Source organism: Simochromis diagramma, unplaced genomic scaffold, assembly GCF_900408965.1.
Source record: "Simochromis diagramma unplaced genomic scaffold, fSimDia1.1 OVJJ01000293.1, whole genome shotgun sequence".
NCBI classification, from domain to species: domain Eukaryota; kingdom Metazoa; phylum Chordata; class Actinopteri; order Cichliformes; family Cichlidae; genus Simochromis; species Simochromis diagramma.
In genome coordinates, this window is record NW_024386801.1 from 23,726,444 (window position 1) to 23,754,112 (window position 27,669).

At 39.6% G+C, this 27,669-nt stretch overlaps 1 protein-coding gene across 1 annotated transcript in view; it reads left to right on the forward strand.

Annotated features, from left to right (window-relative positions):
* The first annotated feature begins 6,669 nt into the window (after positions 1-6,669).
* The window catches only part of lrp5 (low density lipoprotein receptor-related protein 5), a 51,891-nt gene continuing 30,891 nt past the window's right edge, over positions 6,670-27,669 (forward strand). The window contains exons 1-7 of the mRNA XM_040026677.1: positions 6,670-6,933; positions 19,036-19,236; positions 19,400-19,616; positions 22,566-22,634; positions 22,803-22,931; positions 25,594-25,790; positions 25,934-26,065. Coding sequence (XP_039882611.1) covers positions 6,849-6,933; positions 19,036-19,236; positions 19,400-19,616; positions 22,566-22,634; positions 22,803-22,931; positions 25,594-25,790; positions 25,934-26,065 — 1,030 coding nt within the window. The 5' untranslated portion in view covers positions 6,670-6,848. The remainder of the gene's footprint in view (positions 6,934-19,035; positions 19,237-19,399; positions 19,617-22,565; positions 22,635-22,802; positions 22,932-25,593; positions 25,791-25,933; positions 26,066-27,669) is intronic.

Here is a 27,669-nt window from a genome sequence, read left to right on the forward strand (position 1 = left end):
AATCCATCGTTGTACAACAAAGCAACACCAGCATTCGATGTGACATTAGGAGCCTTGCCTGGAGTTGGATTCTTTGAGTAAGTCCTTATAAATTCTCCTTAACGTGTTTCCTTCACCTCATGATGTTTTCCATCAAGGTCGAGGCAAAGTTATTAAGAAAAGATCCATCAGGGACTGTTTCTCCTCCGCCTAGGTGTCTTCAGGAGCACCACAGGGATGTGTCCTCTCGCCACTGCTCTACTCCCTCTACACTTCAGACTGTGTGGCCACCCATGGCTCCAACACCATTGTGAAGTTTGCTGACGACACAGTGGTGTTGGGTGCCATCTCCAACACGGTTGTCCAACAACGATGAGGCGGCCTACATGGATGAAGTGAAGAATCTGGCATCATGGTGCCAGGACAACCACCTCCAGCTGAACGTCGGCAAGACCAAGGAGCTGGTGGTGGACTTCAGAAGGAGTCAGCACAGAGACTACAAGCCCATTCTCATCAATGGAGCTCCAGTGGAGAGGGTGCAGTCCTTCAAGTATCTCGGTGTCCACATCTCCTCAGACCTGACATGTCTGCCCACATTCAGGTCCAGACCAAAAAGGCTAGGCAGCGCCTGTACCACCTACGACAACTGAGGAAGTTCAGGGTCTCTCCAAAGATCCTCAGGATTTTCTATACAGGCGCTGTGGAGAGCATCCTCACACAGAACATGACATCGTGGTTTGGGAACAGCTGTGTGAAGGACCAAAAAGCTCTCCAGAGAGTGATCCGTACAGCAGAACGCTGCTGCAGGATTGCTCTCCCCCCGCTTCAGGACACCTACACCAGGAGATGCCGGACTAGAGCAGCGCAGATACTGAAGGACCCGTCCCATCCTGGCAACAAACTGTTCCAACTTCTGCAATCTGGTAGAAGGTTCCGCATCATCCGGGCAAGGACAGAGAGACTCAAGAGGAGCTTCTATCCCCAAGCCATCCGGGCCCTAAACACACACACCCGCCCTCTCACATCATCTATAATTGACTGAGACAGAACTCTCTTCCAGACACTCTCTATCTATCTATCTATCTATCTATCTATCTATCTATCTATCTATCTATCTATCTATCTATCTATCTATCTATCTATGAATATGAATGTAAGAAGGAGGGAAAAATGAATTTGAGAAAACAAATGAAGCTTTTACCCACTTACACAGGAGATGCACACGGGACAAAAGACACAGTGGAAGACAAATGTATGTACATGGGGGACACATTATGACACAGCTGTGAACAGGGCACAGGTACTACCTACTCTGTATTCCATATTCTATGTTACGAAAGCTGCCAGCCTCTCTACATGTGCTTGGAAAGACAGAGGAGAGAAACATGTGTTTTGAGTTTTCAGGGCCTTTAAAGTGAAGAGCCAATTGGAACAGAGAAGCAAGGTACTGAGAAAATAGAGAAGAAATGAGAGCATGGCTTAGGTTTAGGTGTGTTTGAAGACCAAGAGTTATTCTATTGTTTGGAAAACAATATGTCCCCAAGTTTCCTTCTCCTCTGGTCTATTTTACTGACGCAAAGACCGTATTGACCAGAATAATTCATCATTTATTTGAGATTTTTCATTGTTGGACTGTGTACTCCTCCTGGAAGATGTTAGGGAATGTCATTATGTTGTGCAGATATACAGTATGCATATACAGCATGGCTTTGGGGCCAATGAGCAATGGATGAGAAGTTAAGACATATAAAGCTCCATTCGCATTATTTCTTTTTTCTTTTGCAGTACAAACACTGACACACACGGTTTGTAGTTAAATGTACAGTAATCTGAGGGCACATGCACGATTCATGAACATCAATGCTGCTGTCACAAAGGTCCATTCTATTGCTTTCGATATGAAATAGAAAAGGCTGGAATTTGTACTCCTTTTCTTGTCTCACCGATGATAATAAAGCTTTAAATTGTAAATGAACAGTGTAAATACAGTACTTTTCTATTCTTAACTTCAAATTTATATTGAGAATTTGAGCATCAGCGCATCTGCCATATTTCAGTCATGACAGATGGCTGCCCCTCCCTGAGCCTGGACGTGCCGAAGGTTTCTTCCTGTAAAAAGGAGGGTTTTTTTCTTTCCACTGTTGCCAAGTACTCTATCAGAGGAGCTAGTTTGATTGTTGTGGTTTTCTTTAGTATTATTGCAGGATTTCTACCTTACATCATAAAGCGCTTTGAGGCAACTGCTGTTGTGATTTGGTGGTATAAAACAGAATTGAATTGTCTACTGACGGTTCCCATCTATCCTATCAGAGTCTGAAACAAATCTACAGAGAAAAACATAAAAACTGCAACTATTCAATTATGTGATATTTCAATTTTTCCTTTTTAATGGGACTGCAATTCTGTTTCTGCATGATTATTTACTATTGTGTTTAAATATTTTTTTTGTTTTGCCAAAATATTGCAAAATTTAAGAATCTGCTACAGTAAAGTGTACTTTACTGTACACGTGTGTCCTCTGCAAGAGTGAAACAAGAAGGTTAATACAAGTGTCTGTGAAATGTGAGGATGTAATCTGGATATTTTTCATTTTTATATATATATATATATATATATATATTAGGGGTGCAACGATATTCGTATCGATATTGAACCGTTCGATACAGTGCTTTCGGTTCGGTACGCATATGTATCGAACAATACAACATTTGTAATTTATTTTATCAACTTTCCTTCTGACGATGCTCATCAGAAGGAAGAGCGCAGGGCAAGCTAGCGAGACAGAAGTTAAGCTCGCCTTGCAACATGGACCTCCCCCACTCTCATTCAGATCTGGCGTTTGGAATTATTTTGGTTTTCATGTGACGTATGACCCTGAAGGTAAGCGAGTCATGGACTAAAGTAAAACAGTATGTTGGATGTGCCACGCAATGCTCAATTACATGGGTGGGAACTAGTGTGTTAGCGCAGTTAGCTCGTTAACGCGTTGGCCGTCTAGCCCCATGCACGGGGTGATCGGCGGTAGCTCGTTAACGGAGATTTGCCGTGTTGTGGCGTTAAGGTCATTTCAACGAGATTAACCTGAAAGCACTAGTGGGAACACAACGAATATGACTGCACATTTATGCCGACATCATCCTAGTGCAAAGACAAGTGGAAGCAGAAAAAAAACAAGCAAGCATGCTACTAACTTTAGCCGAGTCATTTAGACAGCTGTTAGCACATGATTCTCCTTATATGTTTAATATGCTGCTGAGAATATAGCCCAGAAGAAGCGTATAGTATAGCTTTTATTTTGGAAAGAGACATTTCTCTGTAATAAACTCTCTTTTCCAAAGATGAGTGATTCCTCAATCAGATACAGGGCTCGCAATATCGCTAGTCCCGGGGCTAGCGATTTTTTTTCAGTCGGGCTACCAAAATCTATCTCTGCCCTGCCCGTCGGGCTAGCGTAGGAAGGAAAAATATATGTCAATGCTTTTGCATTCTTTCGGAAATGTAGCTGGGTAATTATGTCATTGGCATCGGTGAGCCACTGTCAATATGTGACATATTGAAATCGCGTTTGAATTTGCGCTTGTTTTTTTGCTTTCACTTTGCAATCGTGCGAACTGTGTATAGAGAGCGACAGCACTGATCTGTGAGTGATGATAATTTGTGCACCAATTCCTCTGACATAGTCTTATTAATTGGTAGCTTACTATGCAAACATGACAAGTGAAATCTCCCGCAGCAAGCTTAAACATGTGAGAGGTTGATCGCGCAGAGAATCGCTGAGCTTATGTGAGTGCGTGTGTAAAAGCAGCAGGATATATATTTGACTACGATGACCTTCACAGACAGATATATATTTTAGTTCTGCTGAGCCAAATAAGACAGGTCAGGGTGAAGAAGTGACAGCCAAAGAAAAGCTTACCACAAAACGGAGAAGTTATGACAAATCAGACTATAAGGCAAAAAGAAAGTGCAGCTTTATGGTTTCATGGACAAAAGAATTTCTGTGGCTGCAATATGACGAGCTAAATAACCAGGGCTGCACATAAGTGGTCCGCAGGTGCGCATTCGCTGTCAAAATAAAAAACACGCACAAGGGTTAGGGTTAAATTTAAAAACTGTACTTTTGAGTTAAAATATATATTTATAATTTTAATAAATGACAAATTAAAAAGGCATGAACATTTTTTTTGTATCAAAAAAATATCGAACCGTGACACCAAAGTATCGAACCGAACCGTGAATTTTGTGTATCATTGCACCCCTAATAGATAGATAGATAGATAGTGTCTGGAAGAGAGTCCTGTCTCAGTCAATTATAGATGATGTGAGAGGGCGGGTGTGTGTGTTTAGGGCCCGGATGGCTTGGGGATAGAAGCTCCTCTTGGGTCTCTCTGTCCTTGCCCGGAAGATGCGGAACCTTCTACCAGATTGCAGAAGTTGGAACAGTTTGTTGCCAGGATGGGACGGGTCCTTCAGTATCTGCGCTGCTCTAGTCCGGCATCTCCTGGTGTAGGTGTCCTGAAGCGGGGGGAGAGCAATCCTGCAGCAGCGTTCTGCTGTACGGATCACTCTCTGGAGAGCTTTTTGGTCCTTCACACAGCTGTTCCCAAACCATGATGTCATGTTCTGTGTGAGGATGCTCTCCACAGCGCCTGTATAGAAAATCCTGAGGATCTTTGGAGAGACCCTGAACTTCCTCAGTTGTCGTAGGTGATACAGGCGCTGCCTAGCCTTTTTGGTCTGGACCTGAATGTGGGCAGACATGTCAGGTCTGAGGAGATGTGGACACCAAGATACTTGAAGGACTGCACCCTCTCCACTGGAGCTCCATTGATGATAATGGGTTTGTAGTCTCTGTGCTGACTCCTTCTGAAGTCCACCACCAGCTCCTTGGTCTTGCCGACGTTCAGCTGGAGGTGGTTGTCCTGGCACCATGATGCCAGATTCTTCACTTCATCCATGTAGGCCGCCTCATCGTTGTTGGAGATGGCACCCAACACCACTGTGTCATCAGCAAACTTCACAATGGTGTTGGAGCCATGGGTGGCCACACAGTCTGAAGTGTAGAGGGAGTAGAGCAGTGGCGAGAGGACACATCCCTGTGGTGCTCCTGTGTTGATGGTGATGCTGTCAGAGACGCATCTACCCACCCTCACCACCTGAGTTCTGCCAGTGAGGAAGTCCAACACCCATGCACACAGACGGCTGTTAAGTCCCAGATCCCTGAGCTTTGTGAACAGTCTGCAGGGCACTATTGTGTTAAACGCTGAACTGTAATCACCAAACAGCATTCTCACATATCTACCCTGTTTCTTGTCCACGTGGCTGAGGGTGATGTGCAGGACGTGGGCGATGGCATCCTCTGTGGATCTGTTGGATCGGTAGGCGAACTGCAGCGGATCTGTGGTGTCTGGGAAGGAGGAGGAGATATCGTTAGACTGGTGTACGATATTACTTTAACTAGTCGATGATTACATGGCTTACTTGCTTTTGCGTTTAAAACCAAGCACATTTGGGGACGACTGAGGTATGCTGCAATACATCCTGGAAGTCAGTTTGATTAAAAAAAAAAAATGCTTGGAGTCCAGACAAAAACAAGCTAGAGTTCTTGCTTAATTTGAATGGTTGTTTGGTTACTTTAATTTACAAGGTTATCCTGTATCAACATCAGTGTATTTAATAAGGGCATCATATTCTGTCATGACTGACAGGGTGAGGTTTGTTAGAAGGTTTTGCTGTCACTGTCCCCACTAAGGAGACATTTAATGATTTTTATTACTTATTAACTGGATAATTTATTACTTATGAATAACAAAATCGGCAAATCCATTAAAAATTCCTGTAAGTGTAGGCTAAAATGACCTGTTGCAGCATGTCTTTTTGCAAACCTATGAAAAAAGTCAGCTTTATTTCCAAAAAAATCAGTTGCAGCTGATATTCAATCAAGTGTGACAAAAAATCGGCTTTTGAAATGATTGTATTTTTGTACAAGAAATATTTTAATAATGTTTATTCTTCCCAAACATATCATTCTTCGTGTCTGTGAATTTCATCTGTATCTGCAGCCATTTACGACAGACCTATGTATCAACAAACAATAACTGCTGTTTGATGAATTTTACTTCAAAACTGTAATATTGCCTTCTAAAGATGCTAGAATGTTATTAGAAAGCAAAACTTAACTTGGGGGATTTTAATATGTCGCAACCATCCCTGATTCGTGTTGAAACATCCGACTCTCCCGATTTAATAAAATTCTGTGATTGATTTTTTCATTTGCTATCATCTTTAATGACGTGGATTATTAGCATACACAGAGAAATCCAGGTTATTTTAAGTGTCTCGCCCCACTCGACATAAACAACAAGTGGAAGGAGTCTCTTAACTAGTAATTTCCTTTGTTTCATCCTAGTTTTACAGAGGTTCACTTCATTTAAAAGTCATACTTTACATCTTGTTTTAGAATTTCATGTGCAGGGACATAAAAGTCTGTCCTTAAAGCAACAGAGCAGCGTTTACTCTAACTGCTGTCCAACATCTGATATTTATGACATTTACACAAAAGTCAAATTAGTAAGAATAAAAAATGGGACAGCCTCGTGTTGAGTGACGTAATTCCACGCCCGCCTGCCCTTTCTCTCAGTGCGCGAGCTCGAGAGTCCAAAGTATAAAGTAGCGCGAGCGCCTTAAGTGGGACGGGGTGGGGGGGAATGTAGTCGATAGCGGAGGACACACAGAAGCGCACACTCCTGCATGCAGCCACATCTGGCGTTACAGTGGAACACAGACCATATGTGTACATGTGAGCACTGAGGAGTGGAGGGCTTCACAACTCGACTGAGGAGTAAATATAAGAAAATGGACCCGGAGTTATGGATTTAAAGTGCAGAGGACTTGAAATGGGCGGTCTACTGGTGGCGTTGCTGCTCTGGAGTTGCCTTCTGTCGGCGGTTGACGGTACGTTTACTTTTTGTTCACAACATGGATCCTCAAGAAAGGTGGAAGCACGAAAGCTGATAAGAACACTGGTGAACACGGTCCGAGCCTGCCGCGCATTTGTGCACTTCACTGCCCTCAAATGTTACCACATTTGGTCAGTCTGAGTCTAGCAGCGATTTCTTGTGTCAAACTTTAGATTTTTATATCCCAAGGGCAAACCAACACAATGGAAGTCTTTAAACTTTGAATTGGTGTTGGCGACACGCTCTATGAGAGGGATTGTGTAACCAAACGGACCCCTGCTTTCCCCCTCAGTTTTACAGCCGTCACAGTTACAGGAAAATAAATTAACTTTAAAGTCAGCCTGGCTGTTTTGTCGGGCCTCGGTAGCTCCAGCCATTCGTGCTCGGTGTCGGATGTCAGCCAGTCTTTCTTCTGTAATGGTGCAAATACGCCGGTATGTTTATTTGAGAAAGAGCACACCAGAGAACCAGGCAAACATTTTCCAATGAGGATCGATGTCTTTATAAGCATTCCCTTCTCCACCGCCTGAATTGCGCTATTACTATTTAATCGCCTGAAACTGCTCAGCGAGAGGCGGAGCTTAGTTTTCTCTCATATGGATACATTTTTGCAGGTCCTGGTGCTTTCTATGCGGCCACTTACAGCTCAGGCATATTATTTCATGCTCCAATAATTCATATAAAATTAACTTCTAAAAACTCTAGCTCCCTTTAAGCTCACTCAATTGTTTTTTTTAGGTACAGATAAGACCAATTCCAGATTTGTTGATGAAAGTTGCAATCTTTGATTTTCTACTTTCCGTCAGTGTCACCGGGCCACTGACGGAAAGCTAGTTATAACTTTGCATAACAATAATTTACATAAGAAGAATGACCAAAGTGGAGGTTATCTCTGACTTCATTTTAACTTAACAGTTTGAGCTATATGCCGCACCTACTCAGCTATTTTATCATTACAATTTTACTGAGTCAGCTACCTCATCATGTCGTCACTGAGCTGGTTAGCTGGTCAATTATGTGTTAAAAGAATCTTACTGGTTTTACTACTCAAACAAAGAGCATGAAGTGTAGTTGCTGACTGTGTAAATGTATATTATGAGGTTCAAAAAAAACAAAATGTGTCCACAGTATTTGTGTTTGTTGGATTGGGTTTAGCCCTCAAGCACACAATAGTGACATTTCTTAAGAACTTCACTTATCGTTCTTAATCCTTGACTAGATAGTAGATAATAGAGAACCGACTGAAAGGCACTGTATTACTGACTCTTCAGATTTCATCATTCCTTTTTATGATCGCTAAGTAGCTCATACGCTTTCTCTGAGTTATTTTTGATAAACTTTTAACCAAACACAGCCAGAGAAAACGCAGTAAATACTCACTCATTACTTATTACTCCAACTACTGCCAACCTTCTAGTAGTAAGTCCTTCATGATTACCTTACAACTGTGGTATTAGGTAAGGAACAATTCTCAGCTTGAGAGCTGGGTGAGTAATTTTCTTTTCTTTTAGTTTTCACTTCAGTTTAACTGTAGGGAAAGCACAGTGCTTTTTATTTAATGACATGTAGCTAACAGCAATAATTATTTTAAAGGTTAGGGACTAAAAAACAATGTCGTGGTTTAATAGTTGATAGAAAATAAAATAAATTGCGGCAGTATATAAAACATGCATTTTATATTATTCGTCTGCAGCACTTAAATACTACAAACATGTTAATGCATCCAGTAAAATGCTAATGAAGCCTAATTTGTGAGCAAAAAATAATTCTTTAAACACATTTTTTTTTTACTAATATTTACATCGTTTTCATTCAGTAATCTTTTAACAGAGGTCCTCTAATTCTGTTCAAGTATGTTTAAGTTGTATTTTGCTACTTTTTGCCTGAGCACCACTGTGTCATTGTTATAATTTAACTGTCCTCTTATTTAAAGTGAAGCATATTTAGTTAGGACTTCAGTTTTTTCTTAACAGTTTTTTTTTCTAACAGCACAGTAGGCCAGTTGAAAAATTCCTTAGGCCTGTTGTACTATTTTCAAATGAAATCTTTCACACACTTTCAGCTGTGTCATAAATGGTAACAAAGTCCAACAAGAACCTGTTGCTCAAAGTATCATATTTATCTTATACCCTTGAGAAAGCATGACACTATTCATTATCACTTAGAGTTGAACAGAGTACTGTCAAATTAACCATTAACCATAAGAACATTCATCCAAATCATGTATAGGTTTCCTACAGATCCACATCTAGGATGTATTTGTATGTGCATGAGTCTATGCCTTTCAAGAAAATCTCTCATCCTGAACTCAGTTTCTCCGGTTTTGGGCTTCAACTGTCCTTGTTTAGCTCTTTACCTTTGGTAACCATGAACCCCTTCACCACCTGCCGCAGGTTCTTCTTAGTGTGGTGCTTAGCAGATTTCCAGAGGAAAACAGTTGGAGCTGACATACACAGAACCACAGGATGAGATCCTTTCTGGGAGGCCACTGAAAGACATAGAGGACTGCCACAATAGCAACATTAGCTACAGATTATGTAAGATAATATACCTGGCTGGCCACCCAGGCATAATAAGTACACTCTATGTGTAGGAAACACTGAGATAGCTTTGCCTGTTAGGGACATAACTATTAATATGGTGATTGACAACAGAATATAGCAATATTTATACAGAGTATCAAGCATTCCATAGTTAGCATTTTGCAGCACAGCAGTGATTGTGTATTAATTCAGTTCAATTTTATTTATATAGCACTAGATCACACCTTGATAATGATGAATTACAGTAGTCCAGCCTAAAACTAGTTTTTCAGCATCACCCTGAGAGAGGAGATTTCTAATGTTAGAGATACTGCACAAATTGAAGAAAGCAGTCCTACATATTGGTTTAATATGTGCAATGAAGAACAAATCCTGGTCAAAAGCTACTTTCAGTCTTTTCCTCACAGTGTTACTGGAGGCCAAGGTAATGCTGGCCTCCAGTAAGCATGTGGTTAGACACCATGTTTCTAAGATTTGGCACTCATATCTGATGTTTAAAATGTTTTAGTATGGACCTCTGCCTGCGCTGAAGCAATTCAGTTCAAATCAAATCAGTTTTATTTATAAGGTGCCAAAACACAACAGCATTCACCTCAAGGTGCCTTATATTGCAACGTGAAGACCCTACAATAATACAAACCAAAAACAGCTAAATCCCAGCAGCAACAATACAGCTACATTTATAATACTGTTGTTCTCATTCACATGTTTTTTGTGTTTCTGTTGTCAGACATTATTACAATATTGGATGGAAAATGAAATGCTGCTGTAATTGAACCTCATAAATGCCACATGCTAGCAAGTTACTGTGGCACAACATCGAAACTGTTTTATGCTTAAGTTGTGAGGATAAAAAGCGGATGATCACAGTTGAAAACAGCTAGGCTGTGTGTTTTGCCAATATTCACAATTAATATAAAGAAGCTTTCAGGCAACAACTTTGGGCCTTCTCTGGTGTGGCATACATCAGGGTTTTGCAAATCCACACTTTAACACCAAACTCATGTTCAGAGATTTACAAGTTAGGATATGTTTGATCTGTTACTACTAAAAAGTTGATGTGATTTCCAGCCTTGCAGAAACTCACTGAATGAGATGCATTAGAATATGAGAAGGGAAGGGAAAATGGTTTAAGGGTAGGAAGGGAAATCTGAGGAGCTAAACGTGAGGAGAAGGGGTATGGTAACAGCACTGAGGAGGAATGAAAGTACTGGGTTTATGACTTTTCGTGTTTGCATTAGCCTGGTTGGAGACTCTATGCTGTTTGGATTTTGTAAAAGCCTGATGTAACAAATGGAGAGAAAAGAAGAGCAGGAGAAGTAGGTAGGACGAAAGAATGAGAGAGAAAATAGGAAAGAACTCGCACAGGTGGAGACAGAGGAAGTCTGTGGCAGTCTACCTTGATTTCTCTGGGGTCCACTCTGTAACACACATGCACACACTAACCATGTTCCCCACTCTTATCATGCACATTTTTCTCGTCCCGATTGGGGAGGTGTGAAGAAAATCTCTTCCTTCCTTTTAGCCCTTCACCAAACACACAGACGCCTTTGTTGAGATGGGTTCTGATAAGAAGTAAAGTGAGGGGGGCCTGCTGGCTTTCTCCAGGCAGAACAAAACAGGAGAGCTGAGAAGTTGTGTGTGTTCATTTGTGCATGAGCGTGTATGCATGGAAAAGAGTTCAGCAGTGCATTGCCTACTCTTTCAAAACTTCTTTTGGAGCCCTTCTTTGTTTTCAAGCCCCCACCCCCAACACACACACACACACACACACACACACACACACACACACACACACACACACACACACACACACACACAAACACACACACACAGGCATACCCTGTCTTTCTCAGGACTTCTACTGACTTGACTGACACTGGATTCATAATGTACTGATTCAGACTTAACACACACTGCTGGCTGTAGGATCACAGAGAGACTTGGTCCTTACTTGGAATCTGCCACAGGGCGTTGGCATCTTATAATATAAATAAACAGTTTTCCAATGATGGAATCATCAGGAGATTTTTGATACCCTGCACCTTTAGTTTGATCCTACTACGTAAAGTCACGGTGTAGGATCTTTCAGAACTTTTTATTAGGGATGACAGTATAAAAGGTGTATGTAGCTTTTGGGCCTGAAAGGTAAAGCTAGTGCAGAAGTGCCTTAAACCTGCCTGTTGTATAGAAAAAGTTAAATAGAGGTCTTTGGGAAAATAGATCTTTAGAGACTTTCCTGATAAGTTTACGGGCTGATTTGCTGTTTCGGAGGAGGATTATCTGGGGTAAAAATTTAGTCAAGATATAGCGTGGTCATTACATTAAGTGTTCTTCTTTGGGTTTTGGCTGCTCGCTTTAGGGATCACTACGGTGGATTCATTAGATCCTATTCATAGCATCCTCCTCTGTTACACCAACCCTCTGCATAACATCCTTTACGACATCCACAAATCTTTTTTTTGGTCCTCTTCTTTCCCTCCAGCCTGGCAGCTCTGTATTAAAATTCTTTTCCACACATGTCCAAACCATCTCAGCCTTGCTTCTGTAATTTTGCCTGAATCCACTCAACCTGAGCTGTACCTATGACATCCTCATTTCTTAACATTAGAGGTGGCAAAAGTACCTTCATTCTGTACTTAAGTAGAAGTACAAATACTAGTTTTAAAAAATTACTTTAGCAAAAGTTGAAGTAATGTTCTTTACTCAAGTAAAAGTAAAAAAGTACAGGCTGTGAAATGGACTCAAAGTAAGAAAGTAGTATTGTAGGCAGCTTGAATCAGAAGAAAAAGAAAAACACATTTTTTGTTGCCTACATTATAGAGGGTGACTTTGCCTCTAAACAGGAAAATGAGCACAGTCAGGGGTTACAGTGGGATTCAACCCTAAAATCAATTGTAGTGGCTCAGCGCAAAGAAAAGAATCACTACTCACAATAATAAAAACTGAGAGCTTCAGTAGATTTTGTTAGTGTACAAGCTGTGATCAGCTGACCTGCTGCCCTTTGTGGATTTATAAACTTGAACCAGATGTCAGCAGATGTTTCATGAGTTGTCCTGGCCAATTTCCATTCTATGTACTAACAGTACACTGTTTATGCTGTCTTCATATTAGACAGTATACAGCTGGTATGAAGCATCATCAGCTAAAGTTCATATTAACCAATGCTACATTTCATGTAATCAAACTTTAACCACGACCACACAGCCACTGTGTACCAGTCCAACACACTGTTGTTTACTTTAAACCCATCACAGTACAACAAACTAACCTGTTCATTCTGCACTAACCTGCAGAGTATATTCATGCCATCTTTAAATAATACAGTTAGTCTGCCTTACTGTTTTGCAACATGTTTCACAATATGAAAAAACACAATTTCATATGTACAGATGCAATATCTGATTTACCGATCACAACCACATTGACTTCCTCTTACAATCATGAGCTCTTCACAGTAAAACAGAATACTTCAAAAAGTGAACCATATGTAATGCAAATGCTCTTTTAAACTTATTAAACACATTATACTAATATTAAAAAAATATCCCCAAATTTTTCAGAATGGAAAATGCCTGAAAGGAAGCAACTCGAACTGACCTCTGGCACATCTGGGCCAAAACTTGGCATTAGTATCCCTTTCGCTCACTGATTCTGCGGGTTAGGTTCACCTCCCATTTATGAAGCACATTGAGGAAACAGCTGAATCAGGAGTTCATTCCAGAAATGTACCAGGATGTCAGGAATTACACTAGTGGACCCTGGTGGCAGATCACTCAGACAGACACAGCTGCAGTGAAGGCAGGTTTATTTACAGTGAGGATGAAATGATAAACATAACACTGGAATGAGAACGAGAAACTCGAACTGTTTGCCACATGTTTACTGCAGTCTTGGGCGAGGTATGTAAGGATGGAGACTGAAACGGGGACGGCTTGGACCAGTGGCAGTGCAGGTGAGCAGGGAGGCTGAGGTCTGGAAGAGAGGAACTGAGGTAGTACGGAAATGTAGGCAGAGATCACAGGCTGAGAATAGCTGGGCAGTGAGCGTCACGATCCGTGAATGTCCTGCTAATCAAAGTTCTACATAATAGACAGTTGACGTGTTACCACTTAAGACTGAGACAATAATCCAACACCTGAGAGCTGTCCAGCTGCTCCTCAAATAGCCTGCTAGATGACGCATTGGAGAAACCCCCGATTTGTTTATAAAAAAAAGAGACTAACATAGTTAACACTGACAGACAGACAAATCTCACAACTCACTATCAATATTGCTGTTTTTTTCCTTTTCCGTCAGTCGGTTTTTGGTTGTTGTTTTTTTTCTTGTTTCGCAAGTACTTTCAGCTAGCAAGAACTCTCCTTAGAAAATCCAGTTTTTACTTTTTACTATTTCTTCTGACTTTTGAGAATCAAGATTGTGAATGCCACTCAAGTTCTTCCAAATTAAACTCACTTATCCATGTCTTTGTGGACCTTGTTTTGTGTACTGGTGCACAGTCATGTTGGAACTGGAATGGGCCATCCCCAAACTGTTCCCACAAAGTTGGGCGCATGAAATTGTCCAAAATGTCTCGGTATGCTGAAGCATTAAGATTTCCTTTTACTGGAACTAAGGGGCTGAGCCCAAATCCTGAAAACCAACCTCATACCATTAACACCAAGCTTTACAATTGATACTATGCAGTCAGACAAGAAGACAAGTATCATTCTCCTGGCGACTGCCAAACCAAGACTTGTCCATGTGAATGCCAAATGGAGAAATGACATAAAACATAAGTTTTACTTGATATTTATTCATAGATCCACTGACCTTTGTTTCCAGTAAACACAATTCAGGATCTAATGGAATATTAATCCCCATAATATTGGTCATGGTACTATAAAGAGTGCAGGAAAGAGTGCACCCTTGTACAAAGCCAGATTCAGTGGTGGAAGGAACCACCTTCTACATCACATCTAAAACACATTTCTGAGATTTCAGGTTTGGATCTGGATCTACAGTTGGTGAAGGAAGTTGTAATGTGACAATTCAGCTATTCCAGCATAAATCTGATCACAGATGGTCATCAGTTCTTATGCTTAAATCTTTGTTTAAATCTGACATTGCATGAACCTGTTTAGGTTCATGGAAACAGATCTTTGGACTCTGCAATAGAGAATATGCTTTGGGAATACATTTTTGTTCTGTCTCCGGTTGAACAAGTTTACTTGCTGGTTTCATGCATCCAGAATTTCCAGTCTAAGCATTTTGTGAACGTCATACCAGATTTGAATTAAGTGTAACAGATGTTATGATGATGTTATCAGATTTTCTAGGTATTTGTCAAGTACGGTCCTGTGGCAGTCAGGATGAGGACCCAAATGCAGGACTCAAAACTTAAAAGAATTAACTAAGGGAGGCAGCTTTAATTAAGGGACCATGACACTATTAACCTAGATATTCATTTATAAACAAATTCACTGCCAACTTTCTCTTTCAAAGAATCCTGATCCATTTGAGTCCACACACGGATCTATCAGCCTAAAAGAAAGAGGAGATAAATTGCAACTGGGCAATTAAATAAACTTTTTTAAAGTTGGGTAGTTGAAGCCTCCCCATATTTATGATCCCAAGTTAACTTTTCAAGGGAGACTCTTAATGATTTACCCTTTCATAGAAACTGTCTGACATAATTATTGATTCTTTTGGAAAAAAAAGAAAAAAACTTGACTAAAAAGAATTTTACAGTCTTGGTAAAATTTAAATTTTGACACAATTAACCCTTCCAATCAAGTTAATTTGCATTCTGAAATACCAGTGGAGGCATTAACCAATGTCTGTAGCCTAACGAGGAACTTACCAGGGTAAGTGTTTTTGTTTCTGTGATCTATTTCAAAGCCTTTTATATCAGGATCCCATCTGATCGACATTGTCAAAGGCTCAACAGCTAAAACAAATAGTGCCGGAGACAGAGGGCAACCCTGTCGACTTGACCTGTTCAGCTGAAATCTGTGCATTAGTGGAAGCCTTCGCCTGGGGCTGAACAAATATGGCCACTCCAGTCTGTCAGAGGCTTTTTGGCATCACGAGTTACTGCTGTACTGGGCTCTACTGGGATTTTGAAAGATGGACACTGTTAAAAAGGTTACATAAATTGTTAGATAGTGAGCGATTATAAATAAATACATTTTGATCCTGGTATATCAGGCGTGGCAAATACTTACCAAGCCTGTTAGCCAGTGCCTTAGAAATGAATTTATAGTCTGTGTTCATGAAGAAATAGGCGATATGATGTGCATTTTGTTGTGTCAGCAGCCAGTATGTTGAAATTCCTTTACAGGTTTAGACATTGCTTTGTTCAATTCTTCTATTGTTTGCATTTGCATTATATTTTTTAATACTTTTTGTTAATGATATTATTTGACCTTTCAAATATGCTTTTAATGTGTTTCATAGTATAAAGCTGTTGGGAGTGGAAATGCGATTCATTTCACAGATTATTTTAATCTGATTTCTAATAAATTACAAAGAAAACAGGTTTTTGGAGAATTGTGGGATTTTAAGGCTGTCTGTATAAAACAGCTGTTTTTTCTGGAATCACGAGCTGAGTGGTCAGACAGGATCCTGGGCAGCTGTGGATTATCCAGTGTTCTGTGGAATAGTTGTGTTGACACAAACAAAAAAAACGATCTATTCTAATATGGGAATTACGCAAACAAGAGCAGAAAGCCACAGTTATTCACAGTTATTTGGAATAGTTTTAAACTGGATACAGTTGTAGTTGATTTGTCCAAAATAGGAAGTAGAAAAAAAGTTATATCATTCCGTACCAGTATGTTTTGCTGACCTTCTGCTATTATCAGAAGAATATCTTGAAAAAGGAACTATGATCATAACTGGGTTGTATTAATTTAGGGGGGGGGGGATCCATTGCTCTGAATAAATTTCACAATCAACTAATCAACCAGAAGGGTCAATTAAAGTTTCTTTTATTGTCACTGGAATATTTTTATTCATCAGTATAGCCAGTCCTCTGGCTGTAGAATGAAATGAAGATGACATAACATGGCCAACCTACTTTGTTCTATTGCAGTAAGATGGGTTTCTTGTATAAAGGCAACATTAATTTCCATTTTTCTTAGCAAAAAAGCAACAGTAGGAAAAAGCAGCACTCACTCATAGGATTATAAGAATGGCACTCTCATTCTTACGGCTCAGCCCTGTGTGTTTTGAGGAGAGAATAAACACTGTTATAAAAATTACTTTAGTTGTTATTTCAGCATGTATAGATAATTTTCCAGCATATTTCTTTCACTGAGGTTACCAAACTGGAAGTTGGTCTTTAAGTTATTGTTTTGGTTTTCTTTGTACAAAATAAATAAGTGATAGAGAAAACACAGTTCAATGAAACTGTAGGAGTAACCTGTGTTAAACTTTGTGTTGCTTAACATTCATTTCATTCATTTCCAGGTGTTATTCCACCAACTAAAAAACTGCCAGTGTGTTGAAAGTCACTTAAATGTATCAGCTCTCTGATTCCCAGAGTTATCCCTGTCCTCATCCATCGGGGGGGCCTCGCTCTGCTTAGTTGTTTTCATACATGAAATCCTACTTCTGTTAGGAGAATTGCTTCTGGACATTATCCACAGTTGTCATTTCTGACATGTAGCAAACAGCACCGCTTCAGACTTGTTTTCAGTACTGGAAGCACACTGTTTATGTCAAGGGTGTAGCCTGAGCGTGGATGAGCATGGACACGTGATGCCCACTCACTTGATGTGAATTGCTGTAATTTCCTGTCATTTTGTTTAATGTATCTGTTTCATTACTGTTACAGTAAAGCTATCTATTTCCTCTCTAGTAACATAACAACGTTGTGTTTGAACTGAATATTTTAAAGAATTATTGGTTTGATTAATCAGCAGTGTGTTTCAGCATGAATGATAGGCAGCGTACTCCGTGGACAGGTCGCCAGCCTGTCACAGAGACAGACAACCATTTACACTCACATTCACACTTATGGGGAATTTAGAATCATCAGTTAACCTAACCTTACTAACTGCATGTCTTTGGGCTGTGGGAGGAAGAACCTCCGCAAACATGGGGAGAAACATGCAAACTCCACACAGAAAGGCCCTGAACTCGAATCTAACGCAGACCTTCTTGCTGTGAGGCAACAGTGCTATCCACCGCACCACTGTGCTTGCTTTTACCTATGTAATTTGATTTCAATAACAGCAGTAGAGACTACGTTCAGTGCTCACTTTGGGGCGCCACAACAGGTAGAGCAATATGTTTGACTTGGCAGATTTTTACATCAGATACCCTTCCTGGTGCAATCCCTGCTCGTCCTGGAACTGAGAGCTTTAGCTTGCTAAGTGAACGTTTAAACCATTGCCTTATGGAGACAGTATGTTTAATAAAAGCAGTACCATGTGTCTTTTAGGGCTTGGGTATTGTTTCTGGGCAGCGTTCGTACTAACAGAGGCAGACTGGCTTCGTTCTGTGGGATTATAGGAGGCACGGTTGTGCCAAACCACAGCGTAGTAGCTCTGCCACCCTGCCTGGCCAAAACCACAGGATTCCCCAGAGGCACTGTGGCAGCTGCTGTGATCACTACTGGCTTCAACAGTGGGAGGACAACATCTCTTGAGTTACTGAACCGCGCTGACAAAGACATGGGTTTATGGAATCTGGACCCTGACATTTGCATACTTACCGCATGGTTGGGACAGAGTGGGAATGCTTTCTTGTACAAACATTTTTCTTATATTGCCCTGGTTTGTTTTATGTTCTATTGTGAACTTGACTGTGTGTGGGTCTAGAATCAGCACTGTGCTCAGTGTCAGTATTTATCTGAGAATAGGTTTGTTTTTTATGTATATTTAATTCTGAGCTCAGAAAAGGATTGTAGTTCACTGGGCATGTGAAAGACACCACTGTGTGTGTGCCGTGCAGAGAGGAGGAGAGAACAGTTAGCCAGTTTACACATATAAAAGCAGACTGATTAGAGAGTCAGTAGAACTGTAGGTACAGAGAAAAGGCTTCCGCTGGTGTAACACGTGCTGGAACTGCAAAATAACCCCCAGGTGTGTGTCTCTGCATTAGAGAAGGTGGATAGTGGTACCGTAATAATTGCATAATGCATTAATTTCCCCCTCTGCTGATCTTATAGGAGACACGAAAGGTTAGAGTATGGAGACTCCAAAATGCATTTTTTTCCCCAGTGCAGTAACTCCCTGAAATGAGTGTTTGTCAGTCTATTGGATATGTTTCCCACATATTTCCAGTCTGTACTTGGTAAAAAGACAAAAATGAGAATATTCAGAAGAAATAAAGCAGCATTTTGTTTGAAAAAGTTTATTCATTTTTTGAGAGAATTGCTGTGATATCAATTGAAAGCTTTAGTCAGATTGCTAGAGGCAGATCCAATAGTTGTTTTGTTTTTTAGCAAACCAGTGAAATTTAATAACTGTTCGAATATAAGCATCTTTGCGTCTCTGTATGAAATAACATTGTGAGAAATCTGAGTGATATATGAAACGTTACATAAAGGATCTTTTCCATTCCAGGGTCACCGCTCCTTCTTTTTGCCAATCGGCGTGACGTGCGATTGGTAGATGCAGATGGTGTCCGAGGGGAGTCCGCCATCATCGTGAGTGACCTGGAAGATGCAGCAGCTGTGGACTTCTTGTATTCTGAACGCCTGATATTTTGGACGGATGTCAGTGAAGAAGCCATCAAACAGACTCACTGGAATCAGTCTTCTAACTGTAAGACTAGACACTGTTTACTTTTAATTTTTCTACTTGGTGAGGACTTTCTCGTAAAAAGCTAAAATAACTATTGCTGCATGTGTTAATGATTTATTGAAATATACACCCTTTTTCATGTAACAGTTTCAACTGAGTTTGTTGGGGTTTTTTTTACCTACAGCCCTTAAAGAGGCACTGGGAACAGGCCAGACTGTGGTAGTATCAGGGTTAGACAGTCCTGATGGGCTGGCCTGTGACTGGTTGGGTAAAAAGCTCTACTGGACGGACTCAGAGACCAATCGCATTGAAGTGGCCAACCTAGATGGAACCTCAAGAAAGGTGTTGTTCTGGATGGACTTGGACCAGCCCAGGGCTATCGCTCTCAACCCTGGCCAGCGGTAACAAAATACACACAGAAATGTGCAAAGATGTGTCTGACATTATTCATTTTTTGTTATTGAATGGATCAGATATTGTGTGGGGTGTAGGCTATGTAAAATATCCTCACAATCAAACCACAGACCAGATTCTACATCAAATTAATAATTGGGTGTAAAACTGATATGGATATCAAAAATTTTTTTTTTTACATTTTATAACCTAGTTTCTAGTTTCTTGGCTCTACTGATTCTGCTGATTTGATCTCTTATAGCTCATGTTGTCCTCAATGAAACTGGAAAGCTCACTAATTATTATAAATGCCAATAGAAACACTTCAAAATGTAACTACTGTTGTTTTTACAGGGAAAAAAAAGCTGTACTATTTTTTTATGATTATATTGACCTTACAATCAGTGATGATGGAAAATGAGTCTGGCTGGCTGAATGAGTGACAGGGCAAGCTGAACACAGAGATAAACATGTTTAGGGCACTAAGAAATAGCAATTCATCTAAAAAAAACAACAACCTAAAAACACTGATACAGTGACAGTGACACAGTTTTTATAATTTTATATCTATATGCTACCACAAATATTCAGAGAGGATGAGGATCATTCTTTAACACACTGGGTTACTGAACAATTGAGCTAAGGGCAACTGAAAATGTTGCTGGAAATGCTGCACATACCCAGATTTAAAAAAAAAAAAAGACAGGTAGGCAAAGCTTTCTTATCCAAAGAGTAAAGAGTAAAATTGTCAGAAGCCAGTGGGGTCCCAAATGTACACAGAAGGTGTTCTTCGCCTTTGTTCTTTGGCTGTAATGTAAGAAGTCACAGGGTTTCCAACCCAGACAGGTTGTGTCCCATTTAGGAGCTTTATGGTTTGCACTTTACTTTCACTGTTTTAATAGGGTTAAGAGCCAAAACCCTTGTACATTATACATTGAGTTTCAATGGGAATACCTGTATAAATAAAGGTTAAAAAAAAAACCCCTGCTAAACGGCGGCTTGTACATACAATTAGGTCCTTAAGTGTATGGATTGTGACACTGTTGTTTTGTTTGTTTGTTTGTTTGTTTTTTGCTTTTGCCTTTAATTCAAGGGGTTAAGAACATTTTTTATGAACTACAGCCATTTTTATACAAAGTTCCCTTTTCAGAGGCTTGTTTTTTTTTTATTTTTTTTTTTTTTATTATGACTAAAAAAATGAAAAGCTGCCGTGGTCAGTTTTGTTTGCACCTGAGAACATCAGACGACACATATTATGTTGCAGATAAATTCAGCCTGACTAGAACAGTGGAGCTGGAAATCACATTTCTTGTTATTGCATTAAAGGCATTTGACCTTTTTATGTTTAAATGTGTTTTTCCCTTAAATACACATTTCACAGTAAGAAAAGTTTTTCACCACAGGCTAAAAAACATGTCAATGACAGAAAAAGTTAGATCGTCAGTGTGCACAGATAACATTTTTATAGAGCACAAGAACCATGCGGTGTTTCTGTGTTGGAGTTTCAGGCCAATGTTTTTCATTATAAAGAAAATAATCATTGGTGGTGTGAGAAAAGATCGATTAAATTCTTATGAAGCATCTGCATTCACATTACAGTGCCAGTGAAATGTTACTACAGGTGGGGTCATTGAATCTGTAGTATATATACAGTATATATATGGAATCATATTTAAAAAAACATAAAAGACAACATTGAGATGCAAAGACAATATTGTATATATACACATTATTCCCAGATTTCTCATTTCAATTCTTTAGCTACAGTTGCAGGAGTTTAAGAATAGTTTTTGCACAAATGGACTGGCATTTATAATGCTTTCCTAGTCATACTGACCACTCAGACTTCTTCAGACTGCAAACCACATTTAACCATCGATTCATACGTGCCTTTTATTACACTTTATCTACCTCACACCCAAGGCCATTTTAGAATAACCACATGACCTAAGATGCATTCCTTTGGAGGGAACCCCACATTGTCTCAGGCAGAACATGCAAACTGCAGATTCAAACCCAGGACCTTGTTGCTGTCAAGCAGCAGTACCAGCCGCTGCGCCACCATACCACCACTGTGAGTAGCATATAGATATCAAGTCAGTATAATAAGAACAATTACTAAAACAGATGAAAAGTACAAATTTAACTTTAGTTACTTAACTTTAGTTATCCAGTATTACTATCCAGTATTAGTATTAGTATCTGTGAAAGGGAAACTATACAAAACTTGCACCTTTCCTGAAATTTTTCTTTATGTACAGTAACTTAAAATGTAAAACTTTGTTCCATCAGTGGTGGTTTAGATTAAGCAAAATAACTCCAAACCCTGACAATAAAAACATATTTCAAAGATGGGATAAGGCTTGTGGGGATAGGTTAATTGGATAATTCAAATTGCCACTAGGTGTGAATGTGCGAGTGAATCTGAGTGTGAATGGCTGTCTGTCCCTATGTGTTAGCCCTGCGACAGACTGGCGACCTGCCCAGGTTGTACCCCGCCTTTCGCCCTATGACAGCTGGGATAGGCTCCAGCGCCCCCCGCGACCCTGAAAAGGATAAGCGGAAGCGAATGGATGGATGGATGGATAGATGGGATAAGGTCCTGATGGAGCTCAGGATTTTCCTGTTACCAACAGAAAGTTTATCATTTAAACCAAAAAGTTATATTTGATATCATCCACCAACAAAAACACTTTTCCACAGCCTTCTGGATGACCTGTGTACTACTGGAGACTGGGGAATAGATGCTAATAACCTCTACTAGCACAGTACTCATTAACTCGTATTACACAGATAAAACATCACATGTTGAGAAGTTGTATAAACGTAAAAAACAACAACAAAAAACTAACTAATTAACTAAATAAATAAATTTAACCCCCCCCAAAAAAGAACAAAACCCTTTTGGTTTTAATGTTATATGTATGAGTGATATATTTCTTTGCTCTTCCCCTCAGCTACATGTACTGGACAGACTGGGGGGAGGAACCCAGGATTGAGCGTGCCGGCATGGATGGCAGCAACAGGTACGGTAACTACATAAGACTGCACTCAGATCTTCTGTGTTTACAGTAGTATACTAGTTGTAGTTTTACTTTTGTAGTGTGGACTTTTTGTTTAGATGTGTTACAAAAAAGTCACATTAAAATGTTTTTTTTAAAATCTCAATTCTAAGCATCTCTGTCTTGTATCAGGAGAGTAATAGTGAATGAGGACATTTACTGGCCCAACGGTCTCACCATAGACCTGGTGGAACAGAAGTTGTACTGGGCTGATGCCAAACTCAGCTTCATTCATAGAGCCAATCTGGATGGATCAGCACGGTATGCAGCTTTATGTACATCTGCGTGTGTGTGTGTGCGTGCGTGCGTGTAAAAGACTGTCTTAGAATGAATTCAAACCAAGAGTGTAATGATGTATGCTTTTCCTCCTTCCTTTTCATTCAGTTCAGTATATGGGGATCCATATACTGTAATCCAAGACCAAAAACATTACCGCATACCCTGACTGTTGTTCTGGTCCAGTGGTAAAAACTACACTGCAAAGACAATAAGCCAGTATAACCAAATCCCCTTTTGTTGCCTCTTACTGAGTACAACTTTAGAGTGGAATAGAAGCTAGCCCCTCTGCAGGAGACTGGTTTCAAACCAAGCTTGTGCTTTGAGAGGAGCCCAGTTATATCAAGCCAATATCTCTCAACCCCATGCCCTAACCCTGCAGGAATTCAGAGAAAATAGCACTTTGTTGGCAGTAGGAAGGAAAAACTCCCTTTTCACAGGTCGCAGCAGACGGCTGCTCCTCCCTGGGCCTCGTTCTGCAACCTGTTGGGCGAGGAGAGGCAGACAGGACAGATCCACTACACGCATTAGGGGTTAAATTACAATGTACATGGTAGAAGATAGAAGGAGGTTTGAAATACTTTAAGTACGCTAATGGCATGTAATATATTGTCATAAACTGAATTTTTAATGTTTCTTTCCAGCTGTCTTATCTACCTAAAATGCATAAAGAGGTGCAGGAAACAAAGAAAGTACTGCAACTTTTAATGACAGCAGTGTGCTGCAGCATGATGACTCTCACTTAGAGCAGACATGAAAGCTAATTCAAATAAATTAGATGAACATCACCAATATTTTTTTTTTCAGTGTATCTTGCCAAAGTTAGAAGATCAATGTTTGAGGATGTCTTAAACATATACATTCCCTGTCTGTCTTATCACTGGTATTTATTGATTCTTTGTACCAAGGTATCAGTATTGAATGGGAAATAGAAAACCCTAGCTCAGTGTAGCACTGATTTGAAGCACTAATGACATTTTATGTGAGAACAATATTTGTCACCGTACAAGAGAGATGAGATTTACTGATGTCTTACTTCATATAGTTCTTTCAGTTGTCAACAGTCACCTATTATGACAGTATCTCTTTAATTAAGGCAGAAATAAAACGTGCTTTTCAAAATTCTTAATCAGGATCAAGAATAAAAACATCAACGATCAGCAAATAACGCTTTGAGTTTTCACTGGGAACAGAAAAATGGAGGTGGGAAGTGAAAAATAGCTGCACAGACCGAATAAAAAAATAGATGGAATAGTCCAAGACAAACAGAGCTGTGGTGTGCATTCCCCAGTCAAAGCACACACACACACACACACACACACACACACACACACACACACACACACACACACACACACACACACACACACACACACACACACACACACTGCATTTTGCTCACAGCTCAGGATTTTCTTTTGTTTCTTTTTCCTTCTATTGGCCTTTTTTCTCCACATATGCTCTTTAACTCTTTTTCTCTTTTTGTTTCCATCCAAAAAACGAATGTACCAAATAGTGCACAGTAAAGCACATATAACTGATAGTTACTATATTATATTACTGATAGTTAGTTAGCCCACCAACATTCAGTCCATCTGTAAAAGATTTCCAGTTACTGACCTTTTAAACATAGTTAATGGAATTCGACCAGATGTACCAGAGACTGGGAAAATGAGGACTGGAAAAAACAAGGAGAAGGAACTAGACAAACAGACATACTTTCTTTAAGAGAAACAGAAAAAGTGCTCATCTTAATTTCCTGGTTTGATAAAATCCTGGCCATCCCTGAACATAGATCCTGGATTTTTGTGCGTCACAGGATTTACCAGCACTGCTTTGGATTGATGATGTTTCTGTCTAGAACAAGCCAAGTCACACAGGCCTTTTACTTGTAGTAACTGTAGAACTTGTAGTAATTATCAGAGTGGATAATGTTTGTCTGCAAATCAATATCTGCTCACGCCCTCAATTACATACAAAAGCTGGACAAAGCTTTGAAATCTGGAGTTAGTTACATTTTTCCTGTTTCCTAATGCACACACACACAAACACACTCAGGCATGTAACTAAGAATGATGACTGGTTACAGCCAGTTCTTTGTGTTTTCTTTATATTTTTCTTTACATGATTGTGTTTCAGAAATGAAACATTTATTCCTTATCAGTGATTCCTCAAACACTTCTCCAATCTTTGTTTTATGTAGTTTTTTTATATTAACGATGGAGAGAGTGAGTGAGGTTGTACCTGAATGTGGTTTAGATATTTATGTTCTAAAGAGGACAGTTTCATTCCTACGTTGCCTCCATTGAACCAAAATTTCATTTGTACACAAGAGTTTGCAGTTCTAAGAATCCTTTTCTTGTCTGTGGTCTTGAAAATGGTTTGGTTGAGCATTTATATGGTTTGAGAAATATAATCCTGTGAGTCAGTGGTAAGATCGGTTAAAGTGTTAATGGAAGTGCAGATAAATTTGCAAACATGAATGCTAACACAAATGTTGATTTTTAAGTACATTATAGAACAAACAAAAAAACCCAATAAATCACGTTGTTTATATTTATTCATTAATTCCCTGTATCAGCATTTCAAAATGTGTTTTTAATGACATGAGTAAACATAAATAATAAGCTTTCATTTCATCCTGCAGAGAAACGGTGGTGGAAGGCACCCTGACCCATCCTTTTGCCCTAACGTTGTCTGAGGAGACATTATACTGGACCGACTGGCAGACTCGTTCCATCCACGCCTGTAGCAAACACAGTGGAGACAAAACCAGAGAGATCCTCAGTGGGATTTACTCTCCCATGGACATACAGGTTCTGGAGCCCTACCGCCAACCAGACAGTACGTGTTTCAGACTGTTTTACATTTGTGTTTGTAGATTAGGGTTGTAGCTGGAGTAATTCTGGCCAACTTTGATCTACTTTCTGGTAATTATTTAATGATCTCTCTGCTTATTCTCACCCCAACGTGTATTTTTGTTGCAGTCCAGACACCATGTAGTACCGATAATGGAGGCTGCAGTCACCTCTGCTTACTCTCTCCAGTTGAGCCTTTCTATAGCTGTGCCTGCCCCACTGGCGTGCAGCTTAAACCAGACAGAAAGACATGCAAACCAGGTATGGATCCATTTACATTACTATAACCTCAGAATAAACCAAACCTTGTCTTCCCCTGTCCATGTGTCAAAGTGTCCTTGGGTAAAATACTGAACCCCAAGTTACCCCCAATGTGTCCACTAGAGAGAGAGAGCGAAAGAATGGACGTGTAGTTAAAAGTGCTTAGGTACGGATAAAAGCATGTGCTTTTAGTGCTCAAATTGAGTAGAAATGGGCTATATAAGTGCCAGTCTACTTACCATTTGTTTTAAAGGAATGGCTCTATTCCTTCAGTTTTAGTTTTTAAGTTTAGTTTCTATACTGGGTCTGTTTGTCCATTTTCTCTGCTCTTTGGCATTCTTTATTTTTGTTTGGGGTGTTTGCATGTCACAGGGGAACCAGGGGGTAGGGTAGGCTGCATTTTTTAAAATCAAAAATCCATTCCATTGTTGGTCTGCGTATAGGAATGAAGTGCATTTAGTTGTTTAGCACAGATAAATCCAGTAATTTATTGTGAAAAACTCAGTATGCGTGCCGTGCACAAATAAAAAATAAAGTTTTTTTTTTTTTTGCAATGGTAGTTATCAATAATAGTTGCTTCAGGATAGATATATTATTATATTGTGACTCCAACACTCAAACAGTTTCCTATTGCAAGAACATTGTGCCAATGGGGAAGGATTCCCTTTTAAAAAGAAGAGACCTTTGGCAGAGCCAGGCTCAGAGGGGAAAGAGAAGAGGGAAAAAATTAAAGCATAGAGAGCTAAGGACAAAACACAAACTACTGGAGAGAGTAGACAAAATATATAAATATATAAATAAAATTAATTCCATTGAACTGAAAAATGATGTATTGTGTTCTGTAACATAATAACTGTGGACTTTTCTGGTATTTCAGGTACATGAGTAAGTTATTGCCTAAAAAGGGTTTAAATGTTGCTCATGAGAAATTAGCATATGTGGAGGAGTAATGTCATATTAATGAAGTTCTAGATAAAAGTTATAAAAAATAAAGTTAATCAGAATCTGTGACATAGCAAGCTGTCTGCGAAATGTAGTAAAAAGCTCAGAGAATGGTAGCAATGCTAGCAAACCGTTTAAATAAAAACTTAATGCCATGATCAGCAACACCATGAAATTTTACTGAGTGGACAACAACAAATGACTTCTTTAATAAATACGTGATTGTTTTGAATATGTTACCACAAATGAAGGGCAATTAATATATAGTGAGTATAAATTATATAATCATTAATTACATCTTCATATCTGTGCTAATCATATTCAGTCTATAGTAACCCAGTTCTATTTGTAGTTTCCTAGAATAATTAGTGTGTACTCTTGCCGACCCCATTTACCACTGCGTTTGGTGTGTGAAAAGTGATGCAGAGTGGGGAGCATCAGCTAGAAAACAAGTAAAATGACCAGTAAAATGAACCCTGTAGTTTAACAGTTAGCTGACCGGCCACCATGCTGATTCCCATGAGGCTAAAACAATAGAGCTTTATTCTATAATAGCACAACACTGTATTAGAGTTTTCTGTGTCTGTTAGGCTGTGTTATGGGAATGTATTAAATTTGAATGAAGCATGCCAACCAATCACTTAGCCACTGTTGACAATAAA